Here is a 25,755-nt window from a genome sequence, read left to right as displayed (position 1 = left end):
GACAAAGTTTCCAGAACTGCTTTTATTTGGATAACTGACTGAAGGAGTCTCCTGTGTAACCAAGATGGAATTCACAGTATGTTGTTACATTCACACTTAAAAAATATATCTCTATGTTCAGGAATTTGCAGATCGATGTAAACATACATTACTTCCCAAGTACATTCCTCCCCTTCTTCCCAGAGGAGAAAGAAAAAAGCCATCCAACCAGGCAACCCCTTCAAAATAACTTTAATACAAAGATGTAACTGTATCTAAATCAAAAAAGGTTCTGACCGACTGGGTGTCATGGAAGAGAACACGGAATGGAAGTGATAACGACAGCTTGACGTCAGGTGGAACTGGACTGTTTAAAACTGCGTATCCAGGAAAAATAGGCACTGATTTCTAGAAGGAAATTCACTCCTTACGGAAGCTATTTATTGAGCCAATATGGCTGGTTAACATTTTCACTAGTATAGTCACCCAGTGCAGGACTCGGCCCTCAGCTGACACCAGCACAGCCGGGCGGCCCCGGGCACTGCCGAGGCTGTCCCATTCCCAGGTGTGGAGGACCGTCTGATTCACCTCCCGGGCCTGGTCCATGTCTCCCATACTGCAACTGTCTAGCATTATACAAGGTACCCTGCTGCTTCCTCACTTCAACTACCCTTCAAGTTAATTAGAAAAACTTGTTAAAAAAACAAAGGGGAAAAAAGGCGTCAGGTTATCTCATCCAGGCTGCGCGCCCCAGGCCCCCGACTGGAGGCATGCCAGGTGGGGGGATGGGTGGGGGCACAGGTGGCTGTCCTCCAGGGGGGACAGATGGAGGTGGGTAGCTAGCTGGAGGCAGGCCCAGGCCTGGAGGAGGGTGAGGTGGGACGGCATGGGTGGGGGGCAAGCGTGGAGGTGGGGGCGGGAAGTTGGGGTTGTAGGTGGGTGGAGGTGGAGGGTACCCGGGAGTCGGGGGTGGGATGGCAGGTGGGGGGAAGGAGGCTGGGGGAGGGGGCACCGGTGGTGGGGGTGGGTTGGGGGGGTAGACATGGGGGTGGTAGGGCAGGTGGGCTGGAGGCCCGTAGGCAGGGGGCAGGGCGCTGTAGGAGGGGCCCTCGGTCTTCATCATGGACTGCAGGCTCTGGTAGCCCTCTCCAGACATGTAGGAGCTGGTGGTGGACATCCCGGTTATGTAGCTGGAGGGTGGTGGCGGCGGTGGCCGGTGTGGCAGCGGTGGTGGCTGGTGCACAGGGGCTGGGTGGGCCGGAGGAGGAATCTGGACTTTGGGGAGCTCACTGGCATCCACAGGGCCTGGTGGCTCGGCCTCGCCTAAGGCAGCCGAGAGGGGAGGCTTCCGGTCTGCAGTGGAGAGATGAGTCAGTGCCCAGCAGCTCCACAGACCCCACCCCCACCCCCACCCCATCACAGGACTAGAGTCTAAGATCTACAGCAATCCTGCCCAGATGTGGGCAAATGTTCATACACTGGCAGGGCTGTTTCCCTAAAACTGATTCTAAACTCACTTTTCCTGGGTAGTTCTGCATTTCTGACCATTCAAAATACTTAGAATTTACAACATCCTCAAAACATCTGTGTAAAAGTTTTCTGAAAGATCCTTGGTCGCGATTGTTTTAAACATTTTGGCTGCAAAGTCTCCCTTCTATAAACTTTCCCCAGGACCTCCCAAGCCTGCCCTTCAAAAAGGTAGAGAGAAAAGCTGGCATCCCGTGGCTCTCAGCAGACACTGACCTGGCGGTGGGTGGGCCGGAGGCAATGGAGGGTGAGTGGCCTCTATTTTGGGAATTTTAGGTGGTGGTGGTTCTACAAAGAAAAAGATTAAAAAAGCACTCAGACCTCTTCATGTAATAAACATATTATAGTAAAAATAAAATGGACCGTTCAATGTCCTTGGGGAAAAAGAGCAGATAACGTTGTGAGGGTACTTGAGGAAGGCCTTGGCTATATCATCATGCCCTGGCTCATTGGTTGAGCGTTGTCCCATGAACTGAGAGGTCACGGTTTAATTCCCGGTCAGGGCACATGCCCAGGTTGCAGGCTTGATTCCTGGTAGGGGGAGTGCAGGAGGCAGCTGATCAATGTTTCTCTCTCCCTCAAAATCAATAAAAAAAATCTAAAAAATATATAATAAAATGAATTATTAGGTACTAATCCTTTTAAAAGAACAAAACAGCCCTAACCGGTTTGGCTCAGTGGATAGAGCGTTGGCCTGCAGACTGAAGGGTCCTGGGTTCGATTCTGGTCAAGGGCATGTACCTTGGTTACAGGCACTTCCCCAGTGGGGGTGTGTGCAGGAGGCAGCTGATCGATGTTTCTCTCTCACCAATGTTTCTAACTCTCTATCCCTCTCCCTTCCTCTCTGTAAAAAAAACAATAAAATATATTAAAAAAACCCACTAAAAATTATTAAAAAAACACACACAAAACAAATACAGCTCTGATCTCCTACCTGCCCTCTAAAATGAAAACTAACCCACTATATCCCCTTTTCCACAAAGCAAGCCCTTCCAACAACTTGAGAGCAGCACAAAACCGCTTCCGTGACCGGTGTGACTTACTAATACACAGAACACAAAGAAAGGCCCTGAATGCTCACAGGAAACCACCACCTTTCAGCTCTTGTTTAGGTACATTTCCAGTTTATTTTCTCTCTCACCAATATTTGCTCCATTTGGCAGCCCATTAGAAGTCACCATTAGAGAATTGGAGGCGAGCGACCTTAAATGCACTTGCTTAAGTCAAGAAGTTGGGGCCACTTGGGGTAGAGGACATAGCCCACCCTTCAGGGTGGAACATCTGCACGTGACCAGCATCCACAGTGACGACACTAAATCGCACAGATAAGGCTACACCAAGTCCAACTGCTTGTTTAGAAAGGTATCGAGTGTGCACACAAGACTGAAAAAGAACGCAATCTTTTTGTCTGCCTGTTTTGGCCCTTTCTCCTGAAACTTACTTTATCCGGGCTTGCACATCACTGATCTGATTCTGCCCCGGCATTGCTGATCACTTTCTTGTCTCCTCTGTCTTAGACAGGCTGGATTCAAGGTACGGAGACGTATCTCTCTTTATCATCTTCCTTGGAGGCCAAGAGCTCTCTCTCTAGGGGGATGAATCGACGTCTCTAGCATCTATCTCTCCTCCAAAACCGGGGACCTGACTTTCAAGTCCCATCCCTAGATCCAGCAGCCAGCACCTCGCAAGGCAGCCTTTCCCTCCATCTCCTAACTGGTATCCCTCTCACCTCAGGCACTCCCTCCAACCTCCTCCCACAGCCAGCCAAGCTAAAGTTGTCCAACAGAAATATCCAAAGAGCCACACATGTAATTTTCAGTTTTCTAGCAGCCATGTTCCGAACAGTTGAAATTAACTTTAATATTTAACTTGATATATAAAAAATTTGATCATTTCAATGTATAATCAACATAAAATTGACCAATAAGATTTTCTGCATTCTTTTTTCTCTTTTTTTTGGGGGGGGGGGGGGAAAGAGAGAGAGAGAGAGAGAGAGAGAGAGAGAGAGAGAGAGAGAGAGAAACATGGATGTGAGAGAAACATTGATTGGTTGCCTCCTGTATACGCCCTAACTGGGAATTGAACCCGTAGCCTTTTGGTGTACGGGATGATGCTCCAACCAACTGAGCCACTGGCCCGAGTTACATTCTTTTTTCTAACTCAGAAATCTGGTGCATATTTTGCACCGAGGGTACCAGGCCATTTGGGTGGGCCACACCGCCAGTCCTCTGTAGCTACTTGCACGTACTGCACCGCTCAGTCAGATCTCACCTCCAGGCTGTCTGACCCTCCCTTCCTGGGTCTCTGGTCATCACTCTGACTCTTCTCTCACCAGGTCTCACCCAGAGGCTGGCAAAGTCCTTCCCATTCCCAACCATCTGTGCTATTACTACTGCCAGGAAACTTTCTAAAATGAACTCAGACTTTGCCATGCTTCTGCTAACCAACCTCCCATGGCTCCCAATGCCTATGCAAATCAGTTCCTCCAAGTAGTAGGCGCTGCCATCCACCAACCACATTTCAGTCCTCTCAGAAGCGAAGCCCTTCCAGCTCTTCCTGTTCCAGTAAACTCCTCTCTCCATTTACTTCCAATTCCTTTGCTCACCTGCCTCCTTCGACTTATAGGGTTTCCGCTCTCAGCTCTAGTTCTCCTCCAAGGCCACCACTGGCTGTCTCCACCTCTCCAGCAGAAGCTGCAATCAGCTCAGGATGACTGTATGTATCTGCTTTTTGGTGTCTCACACTTTTTGCTCGTTCAGAACTAAAATAATGTACCTGTACTGAACTCATCATTCCCCCAAAGATCCTGCGAAACAGGTAGCTTTACTGAAACTTGAAGATCTCAACAACAGCACCACAAATAATTCCCTGAGGTCCTACCATAGAACTCAGCAACAGAGAAACAGAGACAAGGGGACACTGTGCTTCAGAGAGCTCAGCACAACAGGGCCAACGACACAGAAAACGCTTCTCACTTCCTCTTCTGTAATCTTCCAGACTTTTCTCCCTCTTTACTTGCTTCCCACTCAGAAACAAATGAACCAGCTCTGGGCTCTACTACGTATGTACATATAAAAGGCGTCTGACAGCGGCCTGGCGCCCGTAAGCAGCAGGGCTGACCGTGTGGTGGTTCTCTGGGCAACACCCTGCTCACCACGCAGTCCTTTCTCCACACCATCCGGCTGCTCGGTGTTCAGGATGGGGACACCCAGGGCACTTCACTCTCTTCATGTTTTCACTGTGTCACACTTCACTAATCTCTAACAACATATATTGTGGCAACCGGTCTCCTACATTGATGATGACATTTTATATATTCGACTCAGTACATTGTTATTGTTAACTTTTATCAAAATACCATCTAAAAATAGAGTCGGGATAAACAGAAGACAATGCGTATTCTGGCAGAGTGGGTCAAGTTTGTGATGGTCTCTTTAAGATTAAATTTTAAGGCCAATCTAATCAGAAAAGAATCAATGTTGACTAAGAATTGAAAGTTTTGATAAGCAGACATATAACTAAAAAACAGAACTGGAAATTACCTGCTGCTTTGTTCTCTTCTTTGGGAGAAACAACCTGTTTCAAAAGAAAACACAACCGTTAACCCAGGCCCCGGGAAGAGAGAAAAAGAGACGAACCAGGCACGAAATCACAGCGACAGGATGTGGCCTCACACAAAACCAGGTTGGCTCAACTTGCAGGGCAAACCTGCCGCCTGCAGAGCGCCATTTCTGCTTCCTTCCTCTTCCCCTTGTCGGGAAATACTCACTTGTCTCAGTCCCGAACACTGAGTCTCAGGCCTTCTAGCGCACTGCCCTAAGTTTGATGAGCAGAGTTGGCTGATACCTGTATATCCTGCATGGCTTCTTCTAAGGACTGAGTAATAGCAAATGCCCTCCCCGCTGGCTGGCTGCCACCATTAGGAGAACTTTCTACAAATACTGTCACTTAAAGATCCAGACACTATAGAGTCCGAGGGAACTGGAGACACCCATTCCAGCAGGTACAGAGGTGGAAACGACACCCTGGCAGGTTTCAGGGCCCTGTCAGAGGTGACACAGGCAGCAGCAGCTGGAGGAGGACAGAGCCTCTCCTCTGACCACAGAAGTTTTCAGGCTCCCCATAGACATGCCGTCTGATAGTGATTTTTGGTGTTCGTGAAATCCCTTAGAAATAGGAATGTGCTCAGGTGGGGCATTGCCACCGGGAAAGCTGGCCATGCCCAGTGCCAACCTGGCCACTCACCGTGGCTCGCTTCACCTGGCGGGGAGGACTAGGCTGCGGGGAAGGTTTCTTGGGCTGCTGGACTTGCTGTGGTGGTGGTGGCGGCTGGGTTGATGGCTGCGGGTCCTTCTGTGGGGGCTGTGGTGGTTCAGGGCCTTGAGCCGACTGTGACGGTGGCACTGGTGGCACTTGTGGTGTGGGGTTGAGCGATGGGGGCTGATGCAGCTGATGAGGCGTGTGATGAGGCATCTGTTGTTTTCCTTGTGAGTAAAGATCCAGGATTTGGTGGCAGATATCTAAATGATAGGTGACAATTACATTTACCACAGACGGATACTTTAAATAAAATTTTACCTAGAAAAAAAAGCCAGCCCATTTCCCTTTGAGCCATAATTCTCATATAAGGACTAACATGTCAAAATCATATTTGGAATTCACCCTGCCTCTGCTGTGCACAGCACTGGTGAGTATTTTCAGGTCACCAAAATGATATGCTCGGACAGAGTGGATATTACATTTGAAACATTAATCACAGGTGCTTCTGAAGAAGAGTTTATGCAGGCCTATTGGGAAATCTGTTCAGGAATCATGCTCTCAGGGCAGCACCATCCAAACATGGCACACCCTCACAGAATGATTGGCATGCTCAGTACCTTCCAGAACATCCACAGGGACATCTTGTACAAACTGCTCCCACCATCTCCGATACATGGGTTTGGAGGTCCATTCTTGTATTTCAAATTTGCACAAACGTCCCGCGAGATACATCACTGCCACTGCTATGATCTCTGGTTCCCACTGCAGTGACAAGGTCGTGCAGAGGCTAGTTCAACAGGAAAAAGAGGTGACTTGACTTGGGTGAACAAACATTTGTGATTAACTCAATGCATGTAAGTCAGATGGTGCATCTAAATTGCAATTTGCTTATTCTTCTCTAAACACCATCAAATAAAGTATTATACATACAGTCCTCTAAAAGTATAAAAATAAGTTATTTTAACCACAGTTACTTAAAAAATTTGATTCTTAAAGAATCAGAAGAATCCCAGCTCATTAAAAAATTACCATGCCATGAAATACAAGTGAAAATGATTTATGTTCTTCAAACTGCTGAAATCCTAGCCAGAGAAATGTTTCTTCCAACAGCGACAACTCCACTCACAGGCAACTTGGTTCCTCCTTAGATCCCTGGGCTCTAGAACATCAAGGCTCTAAAACCATGTCACCACATGGTGTTTGTGCAGAATCAAACGGGTTCTCAGTATTTAGTTGTCCAAACTCTCCGAGGTATTGTTTTAGATTTATGTTTTAAACTGGAGATAACACTTCAGCATCCTGCATCACCGTGACATGGCAGGGCATTGCCTCTGCTGGGAACAGGAGACCTGGACTTTGGCCCCAGCTCTGCCCTTCACTGGCTCCTCAAGCTGGGTCAAGTCAGTTTCCTTGCTATACAGTAAGGGGTTTGGGTAAGGTGACCTATGAAGTCCCTGGGTATTTAAAAACACCATAATTAAAGACTATACTTTCAGGAATCATTTCTATAGTTTGTTAAAAACACTGTAATTAAATCAACATTTGAGTATATGTACCTGTCATTTACAAATGTCCATGCCATTTGAACCAACTTTTGAATTTTGTTTTTATCACCTAGAAATGGAGGGGGTGGGGGAAGAGAAGGTAAATTAGTAGGAAAAGAAAATAAAGCAGCAGCACAAGAAGCAGCAAGTATTTATGTAAAGCCCAGGTGCCCTCAGCATCATTCCAATACACAGCAAAGAGCTTCTGCATGGGAGACAAGGACAAACTAGTGGGTCCAAGCCCCACCTCTGTTCTCTCCACATGCCCTATGCTGAGAGCCACCGTTTATAGGAAGCCTGGCTCCATCGCCAAATTTATTAGGCTATTTAAAAAATTCTGACTCATTTTCCTGTCTCATACCACTTGGCACTGTTTATACACAAAAGGAAACAGTACTAACAGCCACAATATTGAATTGTCTGGGCAAGCTATGGCCCAGGTACTTCACACACCGAATTTTCTGTTTTCCTCTTTTAAGTATAATCGCAATGTCATCAAACGATGATGAAGACTTGGTTTCAGAATAAACAAGTTCATTTAATAACTTTTTCTTACCTTTGAGTTGTTTTGCATATTTGAGTAGGAACTGGTATGGATGTTCTACCTGTAAATCAAACTTTATAGTCTGTAGTAAGATTCTCTCCAGAACCATTACTTCTTCCTAAAAATAAAATAGTAAGTGTTGGGGTTGTAGTTTTAGACACAGGTCTAAATCAGCATTTAAAAAGTGAACTTTTCTATTTATTATTTTTTAAATATTTTTTATTGATTTCGGAGAGGGAGAGGGAGAGGGAGAGAGAGGTAGAAACATCCATGATGACAGAGAATCATTGATTGGCTGCCTCCTGCACATCCCCCACTGAGGATTGAGCCTGCACCCTGGGCATGTGCCCTGACCAGGAATCGAACCGTGACATCCTGGTTCACAGGTCGATTCTCAACCACTGAGCCACACCAGCCGGGCTGAAAATTATGTTTTTAGAACATAACTAAGTCATGTATGTAATTATTTTAACACCATTTCCTGACATGGGCAGGGGTTGTGGGAAAAAGACAGGATGGGTGGTATAACCAATAGCAATCTCTGGGTGTCTGAAAATAACAATATCTTCCACCAGTTTTGGGAAGGAAAAGACACACAGCACATGCAATGCAGATACATGTACGCAGAGCACTGGCACTATCCGTCTACCCAGAAGCTGCCAGCGCCCCTGAACCAAAGAAGCCACACTGCTTGTGGTCTAGGAGCACAGACAGCCACGAGAGACTTTGTTCCCATCCACTACATGTGCTATCGCCCCTAAAGTGCTCAGAACATGACTTGGCACGTAAGCAAGAGCTACCTAAGTGTGGCTACATCATCTTCCCTCCTTACAGAAGCCAGGGAAAGTACCTCCGCACAGGGACCTGGGACTGGCAGATACAGGAGTCACAGCCATTGCCAACACAAGGACCTCTATCTTTTTAAATTTTGTTCATCCTCACCCAAGGATGTTTTTTCTCATTGATATTTAGAGTGGAAGGGAGGCGAAGAGACAGAGAGAGACACATTGGTTGTTTGCCTCCACACAAGAGCTGGGGATCGAATCTCTAACCTAGGTACATGCCCTTGACCAGAAATGAACACTCGACCCTTCAGTCCATGGGCCGATGCTCTAACCACTGAGAAACTGACTAGGGCAAGGACCTCTATCCTTAAATAAATAAATAAATAAATAACACACACACACACACACACACACACACACACACACATATATATATAAATATAAATAAATAGATTTCAGAGAGGGAGGGAGAAAGAAAGATAGAAATATCAATGCTGGGCATCACTGATTGGCTGCCTTCTACATGCCCCACTGGGGATTGAGCCCACAACCCGGGCATGTGCCCTGACCTGGAATCGAACCGTGATAGGTTCATAGATCGACCACTGAGCCACACCAGCCCGGCAGGACCTCTATCTTAATGCTACAACAAGGAACCAAGATTTAAAGACAGGCAGTTATGATTCTTACCTTTGGGTCATCTCCAAACTGGCCAAATTGTACATCATTTAATAAACTACGAGCTGTTTTGATGATATCTTTACATTTTTTGGGTGTTTCTTCTACTTTCCCAGCCAGAAAGAGACAACAAGCTCCTGTTACCTAAAAGGAAGACAAAAGTTCCTGAGATACTGTTCTCAAAGCTCACACAGCAACACAAGCGAAGATTTTTGACCTTCACTCTCCTACCTTCCCATTTCTTACTGACAAAGAGCTCAAAGGAAATTTCACACACACACCCAATTTGGCCCCATAAATAATTTTAAATTTAATTTTCTGAAGAACATGCTATGTAAACAGAGTAGATGCCAGAAGGGAAAAAACCCAGACACAAATTTTCTTTTCACACTGTGATCTTTGTTCCAGAAAAAGAACACAGCTAAACGCATGTCTGGTGGAGTCCATTTCTGTGCCAGTGCCCAGCTGTCCTTCCTTCCCCTTACGCTGCCTGGACCCTGGTCCAGGTCCCACATCACTGAGGTGGTCTCACTGCTCTCTCTCAGCTTTTCTCCGCCTACACTCATCTCTCCTGCATGTCTGACCCTCCACAGAATCCTGATCGTTAGATGTCAGACAATGCTGACTGACACAGTGTCCTTCCTCTAAAACTTGTGTACAAAACTGAGTAAAATCTTAGCAAACGTAAAAACCCCAACAGATTGACCCCCTGGTTCAGTCTAATTCTGTCATCTTCTTTATGAAACTCTTCAACCACTTCAGTTTACCTGCTGAAGTTTAATGCCCCAGCCTGGAGTTCAATGTCCACAACGGTCTGACCCAGTCTACCTTTCCACCCAGGGCCCCCATTCCATTCCTGCCAAATGAACCTCCTGGCTGGGCTGATACTTACCACATGGTTCCTCCCTGTCTTTGTCAGGCTAGTTTGTGCGGGATCACTGCTCTGTCCCATCTGACACTTATAGTCAGGGCTTAATTACTGCTGGCACCTGCTCCCTAGCACATTCCCTGATCCCTCCACAATGCATTCATCTCTCCCTTGAAGCTGCAGCCTTCCTTCTGCACCTCTCCTATGTTCTCCCCTCTACCACATATTTTGTACGTCATACCTCAGGACTAAAAGCACTGAGGCAGGTTCCCTGTCTGAGTCTCCCACAGAGCAGAAGACAGTGCATGTTTAAGGAGCAACTGCAGAATGAGCAATATGGCCTGAAACATTTTTATTCCTTCTTGGCCTTTGTTGGGTCTCAATTATAAGCCCAAATTTATCTTGGCAAAGGTAATAGGGAAGTAAACTTTCACACAAAGTGCAATATGACTGTGGTCCATATCAGGCTAAATAAGATGATTTGAATATGGTTAATTAAAAAATGAAAAACAATCACACACAAAGTTCAAACTTGATTTTGTTTATACATAGTATGTACTATGTAAAAATAACTACTTTCTGGAAATATAGAGAGAGATTATAATTAGTTCACTGAACTGTGTGGAAATAATTACATGTGATAGAGAATTACAATAAAATTCAAATACTTACATATCTTGGAAATTGCTTAAAGGAATGAAACATATAGAAGCGATGAAAATAAATTATTCCAGTTGCCAGGGTATCATAGTGTCTGTTGTTCTGGTTAAGGACTTTAGTCAAGAAATTCTTATTGTTCTTAGTTAAATGTGGAAAAACTCAAACAATTCCCAGGAAGTCAGTGGTAAAGTAAACACCGTCAGCAGCAAAGCAGGTAGATGGGAATCTCTGGATCAGAATTCACCCCAGCAAGGTGAGTTTACACTGTTAACAAGGCCAGGCTTCACCATCCTTCAGCTGTGATCACTGGGGGCTAGTTTCCTCCTGGTAACCACTTGCTCAATGCCTAAGTCTATACATTTAAATGAAAAATAGGAAACCGAAAACCCCCAAGAGCCAAGCTAATCAGAAATAACGTTAGTTAACAAAAATATTTAAGGGCCATTTTAGTACAGAGATATTACTATATGTCTATTTAAAGGTAAGATTTCCTTTTTAAAAATTGATTGCAGAGAGAGAGGAGGGAGAGGGAGAGATAGAAACATCAATGAGAGAAACATTATCAGCTGCCTCCTGCCCCCTACTGGCGATTGTGCCTGAAACCCAGGAATCAAATCAGTGATCTCTTGGTGCATGGGACAATGCTCAACCAACTAAGCCACAGGGACTGGGAGATATTATTATAAATTTAATCAACAGTATTTAATTTAATTCTCAGTGTTGGTGGTGGGAAGCCTAAATCTGATTCCAAAGAGATAAGGATACAGTCCCAAACGTGTGCCCACATCAAAGATGAACCGAGCCCCCTCTCGGCGGTACCGGGCCTCAGTGGCTGGGTCAAGTCCTTCTAGTTGAGAGGGTGTATGAGCCAAGTCTTTCTTATCCCAGTACCAACATGGTTTTGTGTGGTCCAGGTTTGCTGAGGTTACTGAAGGGCTTGAATTTTCTTTATTTTCCTTCATTTATTGAAGTAGACTTGTTCTTTTCAAAAGATTCTCTGAAAATGTTAGAATCCTATGAGAAAGAGAAGAAGCAAAGTTGGAAAGGGATACCCATGTGAAGCAATCCCAATCATTGAAGCAATCTAGAATTACAGATGGTACCTGATTTTGGATTGAAATTTCCCACTGAAACAACATTACTGATTGGCAGTTAAAAGCCCAAGCTTACCTCCAAAGCCAATTTAAAACATTTGTACATATTGTTCTGTGCCATATAATAACGGACTTGAGCATCCATGGATTTTGGTATACACAGAAAGTCCTGGAACCAATCCCACTCAGATACCGAAATGCAGTGAAAATAAATGTACATGGATAGAACAGAAACAATCCTCTAAATAATCCATCCCCCTTGAAAAGTTCTTACTTCAGTTCTATAACCCCACTCCCTTTTACCCTTCCATTATTTTTTCACAAGTCCCTAAAGTCATAAATTTTCTCATTAGCAGTTCACGATTACTGTGAAAGACTAAGAGATTTATGAGCTCCACAAAGTAAAAATCTCTCCATAAACAAGCAGTATGCCAAGGCATTTTAGCAACATCTTTCAAGAACGTGCCTTTGATATTTCATTTTACATGATGACAGGTTAAATTCATTTTTAAACATTTAGAATTATGGATACTTACAAGTTGGAAACAATAGTCAAGGTCAATACTTGATTTTTTCACACAGTACAGAAATTCACTCTAAACAGAAATATTTGGTCACTCACTAATCTTCATTTGGCCACTTTCATTAATGGAACAGTAACAGTTTACCAGGCAGCCTATAGCATTGCTGAGTATCAATAACTGGCATTCACATTAATTCTTTAAAAATATATATATATTTTATTGATTTCAGAGAGGAAGGGGGAGGGAGAGATAGAAACATCAATGATGAGAGAAAATACTTGACTGGTGCCTTTTGCACACCCCCTACTGGGGATCGAGCCCACAATCTGGGCATGTGCCCTGACCTCCTGGTTCATACTAGCATGTCAATGCTCAACCACTGAACCACACCAGCCAGGCAAACATTCATTCTTGTATTAATTTTATATTAATTTTGAGATCTGTTTTGTTCACCCCCTAGATGTGGTACATAGATGGCACAGAATAAGGAGTGAATTAAATCTGCCTTTCAACAACTCTCTATAGCTCCCACTTAGCTCCTTGAAAATAACTTTCCCTATTTACTGACTGCCTTTTAAATATGTGAAGATCGTTTTTACATTCCCTCTCTTCTTCAGGGCAAACATCCCATTACCTCCACATAATTTTTAGTGTTTCAAGATTTCCTCCTGAATACTAGCATCCAAAATGAAAAACAATATTCCTTCTATGATGGAGTAGTACACACGGGATGAGAGGTTACTAATATTTAACATGTCCAAAGAGTGGCCACTGAGTTGCAGCATGCCTGCAAGTTGTTTTCTTATCCTCACAATTTATCACTGAGAAAACGGAGCTAATGAGACATGAAGCAACTTGCCCAATTCACACCACTAGTAAATGGCAGAGCCACAGTTTGTCATTAGGTTAAGATACTGCCTTTCCTCAAATGGACGCTAAGTTCCTCTATAAACATAACATTATACCCTAGAACCACTTTTGTCAAGGTAGGCCTTCTTCATCTCCAACATGGACAACTGGGTTTCTACACATTTAATCATTCCTGGTAAATCTTTTGTTAGTTTGGGCCTATTCTTTTAGCCTTTAAAAACTTGTTGTGTCATTTAACATGCTAACTACAGGTTTTGAGTACATTTATTAATTGGAGAAGCATGCCTCATATATTTAAATTTGGCAATAAAAAAGTGCTAATCAGAAAAAGAGCAAGACCAGAAATCTATAGTCTATCTCTAAGGACCTCTCTTCATTCAGGCTTACAACTCCTCATTAACCAATATTCTAGGTTTGATAACTTGAATGAATATAAATCCATCTAATTAGACCTCATCCAGTGTACTAGTACATTTACCTGTGTTGACCACGATAGGAAGAGATTATGTTCAGTGACCTGAGCTCTGCTGGTCTGAGCTTCCAAGTACTCACAAACTCTTTTTGCTCTCTGACAAGATTCTTAAATAGATTATTAAAAAGTTGTAGCATCTGAGAGCCATCCAATAGGTCTGAGATATATATAAGACTCCAGTTTTCTATCATTAACTGTACTTTGAAGGAAAATGATTCAATCAAGAGCACAGTAAACACGAGATGTATGAGGCTGCTGCCAGTGTAACACATATACATGATCTTTTATTAGAAAGAGTACCCTCTAACGTAAAGAGTGAAAGCACAGAATAGTGAAGGAAACCAAAGTTTTGTCACACTGAAGCTGCCTTCTTTGGGACACAGGTTCTAAGCTGGTTATTAAGGAACAGGACTCAAGAAAGAATCTCTGTCCCTTCCCCCTTTCCTGCCCAAGAGACTCAGACAGAAAAACCTGCTTCAGGAAGGACGGAGTCTTAGGATGTTGGCTTAATCCAATTTGAATCGAGTATGGTAAATAAGAGGGCTTCGGGCAGGGGTCTGTTAGCTAGGTACCCTGTGTCCCAGTTTTTGAGTCACCCAGCAAGAATTTTCCTGCCTGCCATGTATGTTCTGCTCTTCCTCAACTACCTGTAATCCTCAATTACCTGTAAATTGCCCATTCTCACTTCTGAAATCTAATACCCTGTCCCCACATTTTCTCCAACGTTGCCTCCCCATCTTTGGAATTTTCATGCCTATGTGAGTAAATTCCCCATATGCATGTATTAAAATTTTTACTTTCTCCTGTTAATTTGTCTCTGTTCATTTAATTTCTGGCCCAGCTATAAGAACTTAGAAGGTGGAAGAAAAAGTATTAATTCTTTTAGCTTTCACAACAATATATACATAAACCAGTAACATAGTCATTTATTATCATTAGCATAGCAAGTATTATGTACTGTACATAATTGTACGTGCTACACTTTTATATGACTTTCAGTTCAGATTTGTTTACACCAGCATCACCACAAACACGTAACTTGCACTATGACATTATGACAGCTACAGGTCACTAGCAATGGGGATTTTACAATCTTATGGGATCACCTTTGTATATGTGTTCCATCTTTGAGCAAAATGTCACTATGCGGCGCATGACCGTAGCTCATTTCATAGGCCAAAACTATGACCGTTTTTTTCTTTATGACATTCAATTTTTTAAAAGTGGCATTTAAAATGTAAGCATCTTGCCCTAGCTGGTTTGGCTGGGTGGATGGAGCATGGGCCTGCGGAATGAAAGGTCCCGGGTTCGATTCCAGTCAGGGGCACATGCCTGGGTTGCAAGCTCGATGAGGGGGTGGTGGTGGAGGGGGGGCTCCAGGAGGCAACGGATCCATGGTTCTCTCTCATCATTGGTGTTTCTATCTCTCTCTCCCTCTCTAAAAATAAAAAAAAAATGTTTAAAAAAATAAAATAAAATGCAAGCATCTCAACAATTAGAATATTTCGTTATTGCTTTTCTACATTTCCAAAATGAAACAAATGTTAAACATGCTTATGCACAAATCAAGTAATATGTTTGAAAAATATGTATAATTAAAATGAGACAAAAGAAAATAAAACCCTAAAATTAGATACCTGTGGTTGTCATTCTAGAAAAAAAAACACACACACACACAAAAAAAACAAGTCCTGGATAATTACTTAATTTACAGCCACAATTATTTAATAGGCAAGCATCCTAATAATACAATCTCAGCCAAAATGTCTATCGTCCATCCATTCTTCATTCTGCAATAGAGAGCTTACTCTAGGTACGTCACGCAGTGTTCTAGGACGGGATCCCAAGCCCAGTCGCACAAACGTTTAATGAGCGCCTACCACTGCAGGGCCCCGTGCTAGACCTCTCCCAAGAGCGCTGTAGAGCGGGCTACGCAGACATTAGCAGGCTGACCTTAACGACATAAACAGGCCGCCCGCAGGTAACTGCTTTCAGAAGCCGTGCCTAACGTCCGATGGTGTGAGCGAAAGCTCCATTTAACTGGCAACCCCAATGGAGGAAGCGCAACCGACCGCGTTCTGTGCTAGTGATAACAGTTAAGAGAACCTCTCAACGAACGCCTCCAACTTCCTAAAGAACAATTCCTTTAGGAACCAACCACACCAACCCTGGAAAGGGTCCGCAAGAACGAGGTCTCGGCCAGAACGAATCTAGTCGCGGAAGTGCCTTGTCCTCCTTCCTCGTCAGACCCCAGAGTCGGAGCACCCAGGTGTGAAGCGGTACCCGAGTCTCAGCCTAACCGAAGTTGGGACGGAGACCCCGAAGTGGACGGAAAGATGCGGGCAGTCTGAGGCTGCGAGGCTGTGAGCGTGCGCGCGTGTGTTAAGACCCCGCCCCTTCTCCCCACCAGCTACAAAGTCCCCAAACCTTAGCCGCCCCTCCGGGCGAGGCCCGCTACCTGTTCCAGGGTGCGCGAGGGCGTTTCTCCTCCGCTCTTGCGCCTCAAAACCCTCTCCCGAATCCCGTCCCGCAGCCCCGCCATCGCCCGCTAACTTCGAGCTGACAGGGGGCAGCGGAGGGAGGCGGTATCCGGGAAGATAGACTCCACTAGGGGATGGAGGCAGCTGGCCATACCCTACTCGGACCTTTAGGTGCGCGGGAGGTGGGTGGAGCTGCCCGCGCTCCGTCGGTCACTCACCCCTCGCCTTAGGTAAGCCCCTCAGCGACGTCTCTCCTTGCCGACCGCGGCCATCTTGGACGTGGGATCTCGGGGAATACGTCATTGCGCTGCGTCGGCGCCGGAAAACACGGAGGCACCTGTCAACCAATCAGAAGAAAGAAGAGCTCTCAACGGAGGAAAAGACAGCCAGTCATTTTCAGGCCCCTCCCCACAGGAGGAGGAGCCTGTCAGAGGGCCACTCCCGTTGGTCCCGCTCCCGGGGCTAAGGAAGTTCGGAAGCAACCGAACGTGCTAACGGAATTTGGACGCGAGAGGCGGGGCCCGAAGAGCAAGTCTTCCAATCAGTGCCCGGGCGTGGCACAGTTCCGCCAATTGTGGTCCCGGAGCTGAGGGGGCTGGGCCGACAGTTCAGGCTCCAGGAGCCGGCAGGGCCAATGGCTGGGGAGGAGCCCGAGCCAAACGGTAGGGGAGCGATGGGGCGGAACCGCGCCCATGCGTTCAGCTTTGGGCCAATAGGCGGTGGCGGCGGCGGCCCGGGGCGGGGCCTGGGGGCGGGCGGAGCCGGGGTGGGCCGTGGCGGCGGGGCTGTCTCAAGCCGCCGTCCCGCCCCTCCCGTCCGGCTGCCGCTGCCGCCGCCTCTGTCGCCGCCGCTGCCTGGGGTTTGGTTGAGGTGGACCGTGGGTTTGGGCCGGAGTGTGGCACCGGTGCCGCTGCGTGAAGGGGCAAGCGGGCAGGTGAGTGCCGGCGGCGTCCCCTCCGCGCGCACGACCCGCCGCGGGGCAGACTCCCGCGGTCGCTCCCGAGTGCTGCGAGGCTGCCTCCCACCCCGGCCGGCGTCCCTCGGCCGAGGTCCGGCCCGCGCCCCGCCCGCAGCTCTGGGCCCGGGGTGCAGGGGGGTTGGTGTGCGCCCTCGGTCCTGGAGGGGTGGACGGACGCGGGGTTCCGGCGGGGTCGGAGGGCGCCCCTTGGCCTTTGCCCTCCGGCCCTGACGGGGCCTGGGCGCGCTCGCAGCTTCTCTGCGCCCTTTCCCGGCGTCTAACGCTCCTGTCCCCGCTCTGCCCGCCCCCGAGGTGGCAGCAGGTGCAGGAGCGCCCGGCCCCTCTTCGCCCACCGGGAGGGGCCCAGGCCCCTCTCCCTCGCGCGGGGCGGCTGGGCTCTGCGTGCGTCCGGCTTTCGCTCTCGCTTCCTTCCTTCCCGTCGTCACCCGGTTGCTTGGGTGAAGGCTGTGCGGCTTTTATGTTCCTCTCTCTCCAGACCTCAGGTGCCCGCCGGTGCCCGGGGACCAAACCCCGCTTCTCTCCCTCACTTTCCAGTTATAAAAACAGTTGTTGAAAATAGGTCATCTTCCTTCCCACGCGCCCTGGCCATCTTCCACACGTTTCGTGCCCTACTAGGGAGAAGAATTCAGTGCTTTGGAGTTTGTCATTCCGGCATTAAACTCTACCTCCTCGTGGCTCCAGCCTGGCGATGCAGCTCTCTGCCTCTCCCGTTTCCACTCGGGGAAAAGGAGACCATTCGTGTCGTGTCAGGCGCCACTTGCAGGGGGCCTCACCCCCGCCATGAGTTGACACATTTAGGATCCCTGAAGGGTATGGTTTTGCTTTTCCAAATGAAGGCGGTGATGTTTCCAAAGCAAAGCCACTCTTAAAGTATGTTGACAGGTTAATTTTGCTTTTAAGAACCTCCGAAGCGTTATCCTTTTAGCAGTGGACCGGTGGTGGTGGTGGTTCTGTGCGTTTGTCATAACTCAGAAGTGGGCACTGAAACGTGTGAATTTTATCCTCTGTAAACATCTCTCCCTCCATTTTTTTCTTCTCAAAAGTGACCCCACTGTTAATTCAAAACTGAACTAACCAGTAATAACCTCGGAGAGGTTTTTCTTACTATTTTATGTGAATACTTTTAACTCAAGAATAAAAGCAGCTTTCCTCTCCATGGTTAGTATTTTGTAAGACGTGCTCGAGCCATGATGTATTTTGTCTGTCCATGTAGGCTACATGCATGCAGCCTTGCCTTACCAAAGGAGTCCCAGGGGCTGCTGTGATGGAGATTTTGGTCAAGTTCCAGCAAGTGAAGGAGGAGTTTTTCTCTTTCCCAAGAAAGTAGTTTGCAAAGCTGAGTTCTCAAACAGCTACAGAACAATCTCTTTATTGAGATCTCTTTATTGAGATCTCCGGTTTTAGCCTCCTGCTCCCCCTTCCTGTGTGCCTTGCTTTCTCTGTATTCATAACTGTGAGTTACTATCCGAAATGAAACTTCAGCCTGAAGGAGTAAAACGGTCACTGCTTCTCGTCTCTTCTGTACCCTAACTTCTCTCAGTGCTTTTCTCCTGGAATAGGAATGATGTTGGACTTAAGGATTGAAACGTTTTATGCCTGCGTGTGCTATAGGAGTGAAAGTTTCTGTTCAGCTCTGCCCGTTCTGCTCAGCCTCACAGTAAGATTGTCATGAGGAACACTTGTGGAGCCGTTCTTCTTGTGGTGCACATTCAGGCCACACTTAAAAGGATAATTAAAACTTCACTTTAGAGGCCACTGGGAAATGAGAAAACTGTGAAGGTTGTATGCAGCTATTTTTCCATTCTAAAGATCAACTTTAAGGTTTTTGTTTTGAGAATGGCCTCCTTAATATCTAGAAGAGAAGGACAAAGGAGATGACAGCCAGGAAAGTATCAACATTAGCACAACAGAGGTTTGCCCGTAATTACTGAAGTCAGTGAAAACCAGTACTGTGCTTGTGCTGTGGGGAATTTTGTAAAAGTATGAATAAAAATCTTATCTCCTAGTTTAGGGTTACTTTTTCTTTTTTACTAGATATCAATTTAGTTTGAAGTATTTCAAGTCCTTTAAAATGTTTGAATTACAGTCTTTTTCTTATCACTAATCTGAAGTAGCATTTAGAAATGTAACTAATAATAGTGTCCTTTTTTTTTGCGTGTAGTTTGATGACTATCTTTCACTGGAAGGATTTTTATCTTTAGAAACTGGTTTGTCTGTCCTTGGCTGCTGTGCCTGGTGCTTCTGTTGGGAGTGGGGAGGAAGAGTTTCAGCGAGTTTCCTCTCCTTGTCCCTAAATCCTGGGAACGGAGCCTGGATTTAGTTCCCCCACAGAGGAATAACCATCATTTATTACAATGGCAGTAAACATTTTTAACACCCTAATATAATCTGTATTCTTAGGTTATTGTAGAAGTTGCTTGTGGCCAGTTATTTGCTTTCTCAATTAGCTACCATTCTATTTGGGCCAATATTTCGATTTGCTGTGCATCTTTTTTTCTCTTGCTACTGAGTCATATTTAGCAGTTAAGAGTATCAGAGAGACTAAGGATTCCTTGCTTTTGAATTTTGCTAGTTTTTACTTTTGTTGCATTTACAGGTGTATCTTACTTGGCAAAACTGACTTCTGTACATTGAATTTCCTTTTATCTCATTTTCCTACTTATAAAATTGGAGATGTTAAATATTTTGATCTGCAAATATAGTTAATTCACATGTTTATTCTCAAAGTAAAAATACTTTGTAACAAAATATTAATACACATATTTTCCTATTACAAAGGAGTTGTTAATGTAAAAACATTCAAACCTGTAAAGAATTTTTGTGAGTTTATTTGAGCCAAAATGTCAACAGTTGCTGGGAATATCTCAACTGATTGGGATAATGCTTCAGAGAATGGCGGTTTTTTAATCTATTTTTATACATTGCAATTAAAGGAGGGGATGTAGGTGGGTTACATGAAATCCACTGGTGATAGATCAGAGAGGCGGGAGAAAGCAAAGCGGGGAAACCTCTGGGATTGGATAAAAAGTAAAATGATAGACACATACTTAGGTGGGTGTAGGATAGTTAACAGTCTACAATTAACATGATAACATTCACAATGAAGGAATTTATGGTCTCTTGTCCTGGCGCCCAGGGCATTTGGTTGTGCCCCAGGGGTCGAGGAAAAAGGGAAGTTACATTTCATAGGTATGTTATCTTAGATACAAAAAGACAATAGGCTCAGTTAAGGTAAAAATCGACCTTGTCAGGAAAATGCCAGCCTAGGATATGACTACCCACCATAACTGCTTTTAGTTAAAGTTTTAATTTCAGACCATCCTTTGTGGTTACTTTATGTCTTTTTAACTTTGCAAAACTGCCATGCAAGGCCTTCCCTGAGCTTGTCAGCAACCCCCTCCACAGAGTTGAAGCTTTTAAAAAAAAATTACTTGGTAGGCTTAAGGAAAAAAGCTTAATTAGCACAATTGGCAAAATTAGAAGTCCCGCTCTTTGTTGTTAAATTCACCCGGTAACTCAAACCGAGATTAGCTGGGTAGACAGATTTCCAGGTGGGGAGTTTTCTCCAGGTTTTGGAAATAGACATATTGTAAAACAAGAGGTAAGGTAAGGTATTGATAATTTCAACTGAAATAAGTTTGAATGGAAGAAAAATGACTCAAAATAATAAAAAATTCAATATCAACGTTAAGACTGGAATTCTTTGTCAAGAAAGAAAGTTAGCAAGATAAGTCTAAACACTTGGCTGACAGTGGAAGACAAGTGCGACACTGAAGTGAAAAATTTGGAAGAGAGCTGATGGATACTGTTTACCAAGCAGAAAAACAATTTCACATGCCCAGGCTCAGTGATGGGGTGCAGAGGGAGGGGACGGCAGAGGGACTGAGCTGGAAGAAATGTTGAAGAACTGGAGAATTGTCTAGAGAATGTAGATAATCAGGTGTCTGCATGGAGCTCTTAATAAATGTGCAGTATTTTAGGCTTATTACCTATCCCCCATCCTGTGTTTTACTCTCCACTTTTAGGATACAATTTGTTAGAGCACGACAAGGTCTAAACAATTCTATGACTACGTGGTTTTAAGGTTTCAATCTCAGTAAAAAGGCATGACTTCAGTACCAATGGTTTTCTGTTAAGAGAAAGATAAGGATTAGTGTTGAAAAAGACTCCTTAATGTCACTTTTGCCATAACATGTTTACTAACGACTAATGAAGTTTCTCATTTGTTGAGTGTAATGCTTTAGTATCGTTACATGTCATGGTTACTGAAGTGGTTTTTGCAGTTTTTCCGTCCGTGACAAGAGTGTGGCATGGGCTCTGTGGAATTGGGTGGAAGCTCATTAGAAGTTTTGCTCCCATTCCACATTTAAGCTGAGGCCACTCCTGTGTACTTGAGCAAGCCAGCAAAATGGCTCTATACTTTTAAAGGTTGAAGAGATAAAAAACCTTCACTCTAAGGGAATACTGTTATTTTTAATTTCAGAAATGACAACAAACTTTTAGACCCTTATAAGTGGGTTGGTTTTGAGCTGAATCCATGAAATACCAGTAAAGTTTGCCTTCAAGGTGTGCTGTGAGGCTATGCCACCAACTGAGTCTGTCACCTTTCATAAAGTTAATTAACTTCTACAAATTTCACCTTTCTCATCTGTAAAGTGGGCATAGTATCTATCTTTATCTATTGTATAAAATGCTTACCTCAGCTCCTAATACAGTAAATGCCCAAATGACACAGTTTTGATGAAGGCAGTCATGTTGGGGACCTGCAGTAGGACTCTGTGGCAGGGATGACATAGTTCCAATAGCCTAAAAACAGGTAGCATGAAAGTTAACATGAATACTTGTGTTTCGGTTCAAACACTCAGTTAATATAGCACATCTATCTTGCCGAAGATCAGTGTATATAACAGAAGATTTTAGTTGACTGCCATTTTTATCCCAAAGGCTGTGGGACCACCTCTCACTCACCTTTGCATTTCAAATTAGGTACTCAAGAAATGTGCACTGAATGAAGGAATGACTTCACTTGTTCACTTGGTTTAGAAAAGCTAGTGCAGTAATATACCTACAGCTGCAGATATATTAGTAAAATGTCCTTGAATTGAGTTTCAGGAAGGTATGTCCCACTGCACTGTGCCCCTCAGAGCACATCTGAAAGGTTTTGTTGACTTAGATATATTATACTTCAGTGAACTGTTTTTTTTAAGTGGCTTTGTCCACTTTTGAGAAGTATGTCTTGAGGGCATGTTAAGTCTGGAGACAAGAAGGCTCTGGAGGTCACAGAAAGCTGTCTTCAAAAATTTAAACGGTGGCTTCTCTTTTAAGGTGGAATTGGGACAGGTGAAGGGGACTGAATTTTCCAACAGTGTAGGACAGGACTCCCAGGTTGAGACTACCTCGAAGGTGAGGAGCAGTAGGTGTGTGCGGAGCGGAGCGCCCCTCAGAACATTGGATCTCTGCCTGCCTCTGCCACTTGAACCTGAGATCGTGTGCTTGTTAGGGATGACAGGCTCTGCCCTGCCTCTCAGGGCTCTCAGACTGGAACTGGACAGTGGTTAGCGAAGCACTGACAGCGCTAGCTGCCACCTCACATTAGACGTCGTCGTTTTAAACATTTTCGGGGTTGAGGGTTAGCACACGTAACGCCAAAGGTCTCTTCCAGACGTGAAATTCCATAATTCTAGAATCCGTATGGGAGAAATGTGGGTGGTTTCAAGGTAATTTCTTGACAGATTACAACTATTCCTTTATACTTCCCAGTTTTCTTTTTTCTTGTCAGAAAGATATTATAGGAAATGATTACTAGTATTCATGATACCAAATGATTCTTTGCTTTATGAAAGGTTTTTTTTTTTTGCAACTTCCTTTAAATAGGAACCTCATTTTAATATAAGTGTATTTACAACTTAATACAATGGCAATTTAAAACTATTAATGTATCAAAAAGTCAATCAGAAATTTAAGTATCTCTAAAATTGTGTAAATTAGTGGAAAATAGCAAGAAACATCTGTATTTTTTTAAAACCTTAAGTTTGGATATATGTATATCTATTTCTATCTGTATGACAGCTGAAATGTTCCGTATGAAGATTTCAAGGCACTTACATGTAATTTGTAGGTCTACCTTCATCTTTGTACTTAAGTACCTCCTGAGTTGAAATTAATTTAACCACCTCTTGCCTGCCTGCTTGCCTTGACTTCTTGGTACTTTCGAGTTGTGGCCCTTTAGGACCCCCTTTGATAGAGATTGGAATGATGGGTGTTAGTTAGCCACTTAAACTGGTAAAAATTAGTGTGGCTTGACTGTACTGCTAGTCCCTGCCACTGTGCAAAGTGAGAACACATTTCTGATACACACTAGTTTCAGTTAACATGTACCATGCAACGTGAAGGCTGCATATACTTTATCAGTTCCTGTAGGAGAGAAGAAAACATCACACAGTTAAATACTTTTCAATCTGGGAGTGCTTTCATTTTCCTAAGCCATCATCCTATAATTTGTGCTTTTAATTCAGAATGCAGTAATCTGATCCTAATGGCCTGCAAAGTATTTTAGTGAGATTCTTTTCTTCCTACACAAAGATTAGGCAGGCTCTCACACTCCCTTCAAGCATGTTTTACAGCTGGGTGCCTGAGGTAGGGGGCCATTCTCTCCTTCAGTCAATACAGCTGTAAAGTTGGATGCATTGAAAAAAAGCAGATGCTGGGTTTGTGCTAAGATTTCCCAGATAAATTGCCAAATAAGTGTAATCAAAAATGTTTATTCTAGTTTCGTTTAGTTGAAAGCAACTGAAGAAAAATACAAATATACATCCTTTCCATTTAGAATTTTTGAAAAAAGAAACCTCATACAGCTGAATTCCATCTCTGTGCAGTATGTGTGGACTATACTTTGTAAAAATGGATTAAGCATCCAGTACTCTTCCTCCCCACGACCCCGGTCATCAGGCAAGGTCCCTACATGCACTTTATCTTATTTTTCCTGACCCGCTTCCACTACACAGATTGTAAAAGAATCATATTGGTCAGAAGTGGTTGGTGGTGACAGATGCCACTTGCATATTAGGGATTTAAATAATAATTGAGTATGCATTTATTTTATTGTCGCTAAAGTCTGTTTTATTTCTTGATTTTGTTCTTTGGGTATGTAATACTTTCTCTTTGTCTTTTCTTTTCTTTGCAGTCAGAAAATGGGTAAGAAGAGTCGAGTGAAAACACAAAAATCAGGCACTGGTGCTACAGCAAGTGTGTCACCAAAGGAAACCTTGAACCTGACTAGTGAACTGCTGCAGAGTAAGTTGTGCCCTTGGCCTTCCCCGTCTTCTTGTGGGGCGTGTGGTTTGTACTCCTGCATCCACAGTGCTGCGTGGGAACGTCTGCTGTCCCCTGAAGCAGGAAGTTAGCCATGTGACCTGGGCAAGTCACAGTGCCTCCGACCTCGCAGTCTCCCCACCTGTGCAATGGAGCTGCTGCTACTTGCGGGGACCGTGTAACTGTAACGAAGCCTGGGTGACACACTGAATGGGAAGCCTCCGTGGCACAGGCTCCCAGAACGTGGGCTTCCCTGGGCACCACCAGACAGCAGCAGTCTCAGCTGGTTTTAATGGTGTGGCCTCAGGCCAGTTGAACCCCTCTGACTCTCAGTGTTCCCTCAGTAAATAAAGACCACCTTGGGAGTGTCGTGAGGACCATGGGAGCTAGGGCACGTGAGGGTGGGTTATGGGCTGTCAGGCCCATGGCGAGCAGCATGCCTCTCAGAGAGCAAGCCTTTGGCGTGGCTTCCTTAGGAGGATGGCTCACCTTTTTCAGTGATTCCGTGATTGTCTTCACATGCTGACGTCATGCGTTCTTGGTTCAGGGAAGTTAAATATCTTGCTTTACTAAGTATAAACTAGTAACTGGTTTTTTAATTGTAAATTTAAATTGGTGGTATGTATATTTTAAATGTAGCTGTGGTCACTTTATTAACTAATTATATTTGTATTATTTTCTTTGCCCCTTACGTTTAGACTAGAGGCCCGATGCACGAAATTCGTGCAAGGGGCTTGGCCCTCGCAGATGTCCAGAAGGTCGTTCGGCTGTCCGGTCTAATTAGCATGTTACGCTTTTATTATTATAGATTATGTGACAGGCTAAACCCCATTGACAAACAGGCAGCAACCAAGTCGGTTGCTCCCATGAGTGCTCCCATGAATACCTAAATCCCCCCCCACCCAAGAGCGGCGTGGGCCTTCCACAGAGCAGTGATACACTAATGCTTACCACTGTCTCCCCCACTAGCCTGGAGGCAGCTTGAGGACAGGCTCTGTCTTGTATTCCAGGGCCTCAGCCGGTATTTGTGGATGGAAGAATGTATAAGACTGGTCAAACTTAATAGTTATGAGTCAGCATATAGCTGTTGTTAATTCTTTACCACATATACTCCTTTCCTTGGAGAGCGAAGGGGGCCAGGAGGTTTAGAAGCATGGGAAGGGCTTTCCCTTTAAATTGA

The 25,755-nt window shown here is 44.7% G+C and overlaps 2 protein-coding genes across 3 annotated transcripts in view; one reads left to right on the top strand and one right to left on the bottom strand.

Moving 5' to 3' along the window:
• Nucleotides 1-16: 16 nt before the first annotated feature.
• Nucleotides 17-16,604, bottom strand: CCNK (cyclin K). The gene is made up of 11 exons (XM_080648632.1): nucleotides 16,504-16,604; nucleotides 11,611-11,859; nucleotides 10,858-10,939; nucleotides 9,330-9,461; nucleotides 7,867-7,972; nucleotides 7,323-7,380; nucleotides 6,384-6,553; nucleotides 5,752-6,026; nucleotides 5,049-5,082; nucleotides 1,723-1,794; nucleotides 17-1,332 (listed from the first exon to the last, which is right to left on the bottom strand). The coding sequence occupies exons 2-11, from the start codon at nucleotides 11,805-11,807 to the stop codon at nucleotides 707-709; spliced, it is 1,752 nt and encodes a 583-aa protein (XP_080504758.1). The 5' UTR covers nucleotides 11,808-11,859; nucleotides 16,504-16,604; the 3' UTR covers nucleotides 17-706.
• Nucleotides 16,605-17,025: 421 nt separating this feature from the next.
• SETD3 (SET domain containing 3, actin N3(tau)-histidine methyltransferase) overlaps nucleotides 17,026-25,755 on the top strand; it is a 60,866-nt gene continuing 52,136 nt past the window's right edge. For both annotated transcript variants that reach the window (XM_080658090.1, XM_080658089.1), the window contains exons 1-2: nucleotides 17,026-17,219; nucleotides 24,448-24,557. Coding sequence is in view for 1 of the 2 variants with exons in the window: in XM_080658089.1 (XP_080514215.1) it covers nucleotides 24,455-24,557 (103 nt within the window). In the remaining variant the exon portion in view is untranslated. The remainder of the gene's footprint in view (nucleotides 17,220-24,447; nucleotides 24,558-25,755) is intronic.

Source organism: Plecotus auritus (assembly GCF_963455305.1).
Source record: "Plecotus auritus genome assembly, chromosome: 1".
NCBI classification, from domain to species: domain Eukaryota; kingdom Metazoa; phylum Chordata; class Mammalia; order Chiroptera; family Vespertilionidae; genus Plecotus; species Plecotus auritus.
Note: the sequence above shows the minus strand (reverse complement) of the source record. Positions and strands in the feature narration are given on the sequence as shown.